At 37.6% G+C, this 8,980-nt stretch overlaps 1 protein-coding gene across 1 annotated transcript; it reads left to right on the forward strand.

The window, feature by feature from the left end:
• The first annotated feature begins 2,262 nt into the window (after window positions 1–2,262).
• Window positions 2,263–4,893, forward strand: LOC120776990. The gene is made up of 3 exons (XM_040108090.1): window positions 2,263–2,888; window positions 4,509–4,641; window positions 4,822–4,893. The coding sequence occupies exons 1-3, from the start codon at window positions 2,263–2,265 to the stop codon at window positions 4,891–4,893; spliced, it is 831 nt and encodes a 276-aa protein (XP_039964024.1).
• The last annotated feature ends 4,087 nt before the right edge of the window (window positions 4,894–8,980 follow it).

Below are 8,980 nucleotides of genomic sequence, written 5' to 3' on the forward strand. Positions count from 1 at the left end.
TGATTCCATCCGGTGATTCCATCGGCCCACAAATCTTGTATATCTTCAGGTTGCTCTTCGTCCCGAATGCGGCAATTTTGCTGTTTACATACCCATGGAACCAGAAATTTACCTCATCGCTAAAAAAAATTTGCAAGGAAACGTCTTGGAACTTTTCAAGAGCCCATAGAGCGAAGGGATGTCGCTTGGAAAAGTCGAGCGGCTTCAGTTTTTGTACAGACTGTATTTGATACGCTTTCTCTTTACCTCCACGGTCTACGTGTGCACTCTCAGGTACGGCTGCTATATTTTCTTCACTACATGTAGTCTATTCGGTCAAATATTATCCAATAATGAATGTTGGATCGCAAGATGGGCTAAGGTTAGAGTTTTTTTTTAACTATTTTTTTCAATCCCCTCAAGAAATTTTCTTGGAAATACTCTAAAAAAAATCCCTGAAAATTTGAGCCCTTAATATTAACATTAAGGACTGCACCAAGGCATGTAACAATGTTCCATTGAAAATACACGACAATCGTGACTTTTTATCTTTAAATTTCTATAGCTCAGAGGCATTTTATGGCATCGCTTTGACTTTAGACACGTATTCCTCAGAATTGAACACTCTACAAAAGTGCCCATTGCAATAAAGTCGAAACTCACACCGGCGAGGTAGTACGGTGACCTGATTTTTCCACGAAATACGCATTTTTTTATATATCTCGTAAATGACAAGAGCTATAGAAAAATGTGAATGACAAATTTGTAGGAAATTTTATTTGCTACAAAACTGATCCGAGGTCAAAATCGCTATCATTAATACTCCTCGAGATCTTCGGCTTTTTAAGTAGGGCTTTATGGAATTTTCATAGATGGTATGTAATAAAAAATCTATGAAAATTCCATACGTTCTTACAAAATTTGGATTTGGAATACAGACCGAAAATTGTATTGAAAAATTTAAACGAATCTGCTTTCAAGTCTTTTAAATACTTTTAGTTTAGTCACGTGATCAAAAATATAGGAAGAAACAACTACTTTTGAATAAGTCATATAATAGCGGTTGATTGTGCTTCCGTGTACTCTGGCAGTGAAATCTTTGCAATAAAATCATCGTTTTCCTATATGATTATATGATTCCTAAAAGATTTTTTAATATTGAAATGCGACTAATCATCAGAATCGATTACCTTCTGAAGTTTTATGTTATTATTCAGGATTCAATTAGCGTGCTTTAAGAAAAAACCGAAGTGAATTGGAAAGATGTTGAGATTTTAAATAGCCTTCTATTCACATGAAGAGATCAACCCTTTAAATCGTCTCTCGATCTTCATCTTGGCTTTGAAAGGTCAGTTTGAATACGTTATAGTGGCGCGATCTAAAGAACTCGATTTTGATAAGCCAGTTTGTATGGCAGCTCTATGCTGAAGTGGTCCGGTCTCGGCGGTTCTAACAAATGAGCAGTTACAGACTTGGAGAAAAGGACGTGTGCGAAGGTTCAGACCGTTACATCAAAAACTTAGAGACTAGTGTGCGTATATACTGACAGACCTGTATGGCTAAACCGGCTCTCACTCTTCAGGCTTGTCATTTATGGTACATGTATATTTTATGGTTTATCCAATGACTAAGATCATGATCTCCTTAATGTGAACAGGTCCACGCTTAGTGGGAATGTGGTATAAGCATATCTGTTAATATATGTAATAAGGTATAATGCAGGCGTATTTATAAAAGTACCGACTACTAAAAAGAAGCTCGAGAATATATACATTTGTAATAATATCTTTCTATTTATGCCTTAATTTTCACTCACTCCTCAATTCAATGCAGTGCAGTTATTATAATCTTATATTTTCTATTGCACAATCATCGTGAATTTTGATTGGAATCTGTCGTCAATGACTTGCTCTTTTCCATTTTCTTTTTCAAATTCAAAGACGTTGAATACGTCATCAGTCATTTCACACTCCGCTGAATTGTGCCAAGAAAAGCTGTCTGTGTGTACATATATTATCGTGGAGAAATGACAGAAATCGGTTTAGATGTTAGTGGTGCGCTGTGCCACGGTTAAGTGGTCCTCTATGGCATTCAGAAAACTTCCGCTTCAAAGGGTTTGATTACACAGCACCACGGTGGCTATAAATGCGACTGTCAACCAGATTTCAGCATTGTGAGCTTTCATACGCCGTCCATGGTTAAAGATTTTCAAGTTGGGAACGAAGAAATTTCGCAGATACAAGTAGTTCAAATCTAGAAAGCGAAAAGTGTTTAACTTTAAACATGTTGTATATTATAATTTTAACCTTACAACTGTTGAGTGCCCATTGTGGCGCTCAATACTCGCACGCACGCCGCGATCCACACATCCGTCTTTCGGGTACTAACAACACCAATGATCAATTGCATCTCAGCGATCCAATTGCGACACTCAATGCAACGGCTCTCTACGGTCAGTTGCCGACATATGGTTACAGTCAACCAAAATACGCGCCGTCACTGCGTACCACGCCGCCTGATGTGGCCAAATATCGTAATCTCGGTAACTACTTCCAAGTTATTCCGCCGAATACGCAACTAACAATGTTGGAACCGCCTGTCGCCACCGCCAAGCGAGAACTTAAGCAGCACTCGGAGTATTTAACGCCGTTTTCATTTAGTCATCGTGTATTACACTTGGGGAACAAACACACACAGGACTTGCGCCCGCGACGCTACACGAATTCGAGCTACAATGCTGACCTTTCACAAAACGATTTGAAAGATTCAAATACCCTCCGCGCTATTGACAAAGCTTTGCCGATAGTCTTAACCGCTAGAAGAACACAGCGAGTACCGCAAGAGAATGTGCATAATTTGCAGGATCAAAGAGAGCATCCTAAAATAATTCAGCAGACGCAATCTTTTCAGTAAGTATTTACTACTATTTAAAGTTTTTGATATAAATTTAAAAGAATTTTTAAAATTTCGCGATTTCGGAAATATTCTGCTGATATACTACTGTGGGAAAAAATAATAAGATAATTTAAATAATTAAATTTTAATAATTAAATTTCGCAAAAATCGACGCTTAATAGTCAGCGGTCTTTCTGGCATCGTTGGAATGCCAGAAGGGTCAGTGAAAACCATTTTGAAAGATGATTTGGGCCTAAGAAAAGCAAGAGCACGATTTGTCCAAAATCACTCAATTTTTTTCTAAAAAGAGCGTCATGTTAACGTCTTTGAAACAATGCCTTTCGACTATCAGGATGTCTGTCATGTTATTATTGGCGACGAGTCTTGGATATGTGCTTACGATCCGGAACAAGACGATCAATCGGCCGAATATCGTGGCAAAGGTGAGCCGAAGCCAGAAAAATCACGTCAAAGTTGGTCAAACATCAAGACTATGTTGACAGTTGTTTTCGATTATCGAGGTGAGCTGCACAACGAATTCATTCCGACTAGCCAAACTGTCAATAAGGAATCCTATTTAAGTGTAATGCGCCGCTTGCGCGTCTATTCGTAAAAAGAGGCTAGAACTATGGGCCGACAACTCTTGTTTTTTGCATCGTCGCATACTACATTGATTCTTCAAAAGGTTTTCGCCAAATTTGCAACCAAGGTTGGACGTGTTTTTATGAGCTTGGCGATTGTCCTTTGTTAAAGTCTTACACTTCGTAGCTTGTTCGTGAATTCTGGGCAAAAAACAATACTTTAACAATGTCCGTGCCTCAATATTCGCCAGACATGGTGATGGCCTATAAACGAAAACAAAAAGAACCATAAAGGGCCGTCGTTTCACAAGGTAGATGAATTTCGCTGTAAGTTCTAAAAGCTATCCTAAAACTTGAGTTTAAGAAGCGCTGCGACATTTTTAAGGAGCGCTGGCATAAGTCCATAATTTCGAATGGTGAATATTTTAAAGTCGGCAACAATAATTTAGACGAATGAATAAATTTTTTTTTCAAAGACACTTCATATATTTAGGGTTTTCACAAGTCTCATAAAGTTATAAGTTATAACAATTCGAAAACATAGCATTGAGAATTGTAAATGTGTAAACTCATTTTTGTATGAAATCCAACAACAATTTTTTAAACAAGTGTAAAAATTTATAATTTTACGATTTTACGATGCTTTTGAACGGGTTGTGAGTACCCCAATTGTGTTTGCAGTGTGATTCCGTGAGCCCAACTTGTATGTAAATTACTATAAATATCATTTATACATTTTGGTCAACAATTGGAATATTTTTCTAAAAGATCGTATTTATACCCATTACTATTTTATAATAAAATTAAAATTTAATCAAAAAGTTATCGTCATATCTTGCAAAATTGGTACCAGAAATATATATTATTTAAATATTCTTAATTTTTTCGAAAATTGCTCACCATCCCAATGAAAGAAAACTAAAGGTCCACAACTGGAGCTAACTAGGCATTAATAAATTTTCGGAATTGAAATTGTCCCAAAACTAAACTCTTTACTAAACAATTTTTATTGCTATGCTTTTAACCTCGGTTATTATTTTTATTGTCTCTTAGTGATATATACATGCGATTTAAGAATCCACAACAACAGAGTTTCGGGCATGTCGAATTTCAACCACAAAAACGCTTTGAGAAACGTTTCGAATCGCTAAACAACAACAACAACGGCAATCGTCATCGCGGCGAGGTGAGTACGAGTGATTCACTTTTGGGCTGAATTGCTTAAATAATCACAACCTTATATGCAATATGCAAACGCATTTCAAGCGTGACTTGAGCAAATGCAAATTTTCTCTACGCATGCGCACAAAGCGCATCCAAGCACTTAACGTGAATACTGAATGAAATATCACATATTTTATTGCAGATCGTATGGGCTGATGCGACGGGCGGTTACGGTGAGCACCATTGGGATTTGACGCAAGGAAAACTACGTTGAGGCGCCACCGAAACGTGACTTTACGCAATTCTTAAGTATTTATGCTAACAGAATTAGAAGGTAACATTCAGAAAAGATTCCATTTGATATGCAAATATGATTTAATGAGTGTTAGTGTATCAGAATATGTGTATATATTAATAAAAAGAGAAAGAGAGAGTGAGAGAAATGGAAACAGAAAATGCAATACAATGCAAAAACAAAAATAAAAAATTATCTTCAAGAATTGCATGCTTCATTTGCATTAGAATGTTGGATAGTTGGGCGCCTATGAAAGAAGCGCTTACAACCAAAAATGCAGCCGAGTTCGAGAGTAGGGGTAAGTAGTGCAGTTAAAGGTGTAGCTGTAAATTACTATGGCTACAGAGTTTCTATTTATTTACAGTTTGTTTCTCACGCCAAAAGTGGTCAGTCAAGTTTTGCGATGATAAAAGGTCAGTTCGGGTGGATAGATGGGCGATCGTTCAGTCGGTTGGTCTATTGGTATGACGGTCTGTCACGGCGCGCCAAGTAAACGTGGTATCTAGGACATTCACCGATAGGAAAACCAGTTCTAGAAGATGATTATAAATCTTCTAAGGTGATGCGGCATTAATTTTGTTACGAGGACGACGGTCATACTTATGTAGTACTGCAATGGCTATGCAAATGAGGCCAAGCTAAAGCTAGTCCAGACACAAGCAGCGCTTATCTTAGGGGTTGCACGCGCTGCTCAGCTATCATTACAAGAGTAGGTTACCTGTGCACAAGTTATTGTAACTTCTGTAACAAGAAATGTTGTAATGTCTTGGACGCTTTGGTTTTATGTCCTTGCAACAGGGGTGGTTGTCCTTTTGTGCGTCGCCGCTGTCCGCGTAGCATTTGCATAAAGCAAAAACAACAATTGATACTATGAATAGCCCAGTTTGATGTGTGTAGGTATATTCATATGTTTCTGTATAGGTTAGATACTTTCGTCCAGCTGTGCGAGCTTGCTGCTTACCGGTCTTAATCCTACCGCAGGACATTGTCCGACTAAATTATTCAAAACAAATTTTCCGGTTGATTGCCGCTTTGACATTTGTCCATCGAATCAATAATATTTTGTTTGCTGATTTCTACGCTTCACTCATATTACTAGACATATGCGCGCATGCGCTTGCTTCAGCGGTATGTCCTTATACTCTAACGCAGTCTAGAAGTTCATTCGCTCACCTACTCGGCTTCATTAATGCTCACTGTATGTGTGCCTTTGCTTAGCAGCTACCAAAGTAGCCTTTGGCCAGAACCGGTTTCTAGCTTCTAGCGTAGCTTTTGTGGGAAGTGACCCTCGCGCCGTAGCACATTGATAAGACAGTGCAATGGAAACCCTTTTCTTAATGTTTTACGTGTGAGATGTTATGTACATATGTATCTTTGATGGCACACATATGTATGTGTCCTTTTACAGCGACAGCGTCAGCTCGAAAGGACATTCCAGCGCGTTGTATGTGTACATTTCGTTTGATTACTGTTATTGTTGTTGATTATTCTCCTGGCGCTCGGACTTAATTTATGCGTTGAGAAATTTCGTGTGTGTTGTCTTGTCTTCCCTTGCCTTGTCTATCCATGCCGTGTCTGGTCCGAACCGGTTTGACCGGTCCAGCTTGAGTTGGTGACCATGTTTAACAGGCGAGTATATTATGTGCCTTGTGCATCAAGGATCGCGGTTTCGGGTGAACGGTTGATTTGACAATACGTATGTACGTCGGTATGCGCGTTTGTTGACATCAAATAGTCATGCATATGACTAAACATAGTGTGAGAACTTTTCCGCGATCTTTGTATTTTGATACTCACTCATCTTCCCCGGATCTGCGCTGCTCGAAGGCCAAAGACTTACCTAATTGACCGACTTATCAACTTACGTGCATGTTCTTCTTCTTTGCATTTTGCGTTTAATTAACTTGCAGAAAGTTGATAGTTGCGAATGATAATTTGAAACTACTAGAGTCTTACGACTCTGTTTATGTATTCGAAATGAAAATAAGCCACTTCTGAATCAAAATAAGCCACTTTACTAAGAACGGTATTGGATATCGTTAAACACAAATACTCTAGCTCTAGGTGTAATAGAGCTTAGAATCTCGGACACTTAAGGGAGTATTCCACTTGTATCAAGTGTTTAGTTCCCAAAAACATAGTCTTGAAGAATATTTTCGGAAGTTGTTTCAAACCCTTAAATTCATTTTAAACCTGCTTTCTATGTGGCTAACTCGTTCAAGCTAAGAAGTATTCAGAAGAACTAATATCATCTTCTTCTTTTTTATAGGCTCTATCACACTTTAATTGGTTTTGATTACATCCAAAGCTGAATTGTGTATACTTTTTACAAGCGCACTTCAATTTGAAGTCGCAAACTCAGGTTCTTCTTAACGTTTACTCATTCGAAAGGCCTAGGCTTTACTTCTTTCAGTTTCCTTAGGCAGATATCGTATGGAATAACATTTAAACTGCTCATTAGGAGTGGATACGTAGTTTTGTCTCCGGCCATTCTCCGACTCCGAAGCTAACATATTCTGCAATTTTTTATTATACTAACCGAGAGTCAAAATTGCCAAAAACTTTAATACGAAAGCACTGATATGAATGAAATATAATGTATATGAAAATTATAATAATATAACTCTCCCTCTCCTTTCCATCAAGCTTTAGTTAGCATCAAGTCTCCTACGAATTATGTGGATGCTGAAATATATTTAGCTCCAATTCAGGAATTTCAAAGAGTACACTCGTATGGCATTTTTCAAGCGCTATAGAAAACCTGTAAGAAAGCTTGACGAGATCTTATGACTGAGTTCTGGAAAATACCCAAATTACAGAACAATCATTTTCTTTTCATTTTTTCTCTTGAATAAAGTAATTTTTATACTCTCGCATGATAAAGTGTTAATCGAGATTTGATTATCCGTCATTTACATATTTTTCAAATACCGTATTTGTGTAAAGTTTTATTCCGCTATCATCCTTGGTTCCTAATGTATGTATATATTATACAGAGAAGGCATCAGATGAAATTCAAAATAGCGTTATATTGCAAGAAGGCGTGGTTGTGAATCGATTTCACCCATATTTCGTACAGGTCATCAGGGTGTTAAGAAGATATTATATACTGAATTTCATTGAAATCGGTCTAGTAGTTCCTGAGATATGGTTTTTGGTCCATAAGTGAGCGACGCCACGCCCATTTTCAATTTTAAAAAAAAGCCTGGGTGCAGCTTCCTTCTGCCATTTTTTCCGTAAAATTTAGTGTTTCTGACGTTTTTTGTTAGTCGGTTAACGCAATTTTAGTGATTTTCAACATAACCTTTGTATGAGAGGTGGGCGTGGTTATTATCCGATTTCTTCCATTTTTAAACTGTATATGGAAATGCCTGAAGGAAATGACTCTATAGAGTTTGGTTGACATAGCTATAGTAGTTTCCGAGATATGTACAAAAAACTTAGTAGGGGGCAGGGCCACGCCCACTTTTCCAAAAAAATTACGTCCAAATATGCCCCACCCTAATGCAATCATTTGTGTCAAATTTCACTTTAATATCTTTATTTATGGCTTAGTTATGACACTTTATAGGTTTTCGGTTTTCGCCATTTTGTGGGCGTGGCAGTGGGCCGATTTTGCCCATTTTCGAACTCAAGTTTCATCATGATATCTCAATTTTTACTCAAGGACAGACGGACGGAGGGACAGACAGACATCCGGATTTCAACTCTACTAGTCACCCTGATCACTTTGGTATATATAACCCTATATCTGACTCTTTTAGTTTTAGGACTTACAAACAACCGTTATGTGAACAAAACTATAATACTCTCGTTAGCAACATTGTTGCGAGAGTATAAAAAAGTGACATACAAGAAATGCGACCGCAGTTGATACGAGTAGATAAAACATGTAAGATCTATCAATCTACGCTGCCAACTGAGGGATAAATCTCAAAACCATATGTCTCTATTCAATATACGCATTTAGATGAAAATAACTTCAGATATTTTATATCATTAAAGTGTCGCACATTTGCTCTAAGGTGAATATTTCAATTCTAACTTCAAAATTGTGGATGGTTCC

The sequence above is a fragment of the Bactrocera tryoni genome, chromosome 5 (assembly GCF_016617805.1).
Source record: "Bactrocera tryoni isolate S06 chromosome 5, CSIRO_BtryS06_freeze2, whole genome shotgun sequence".
NCBI lineage: Eukaryota > Metazoa > Arthropoda > Insecta > Diptera > Tephritidae > Bactrocera > Bactrocera tryoni.

What these genes read in the sequence shown, in the direction of transcription:
- LOC120776990 (XM_040108090.1), top strand. Translation starts at nt 2,263, where the DNA reads ATGTTGTATATTATAATTTTAACCTTACAACTGTTGAGTGCCCATTGT. An exon ending in CAGCAGACGCAATCTTTTCA is followed by an intron (nt 2,889 to 4,508) that starts GTAAGTATTTAC and finishes ATTGTCTCTTAG; the next exon opens with TGATATATACATGCGATTTA. An exon ending in GCAATCGTCATCGCGGCGAG is followed by an intron (nt 4,642 to 4,821) that starts GTGAGTACGAGT and finishes ATTTTATTGCAG; the next exon opens with ATCGTATGGGCTGATGCGAC.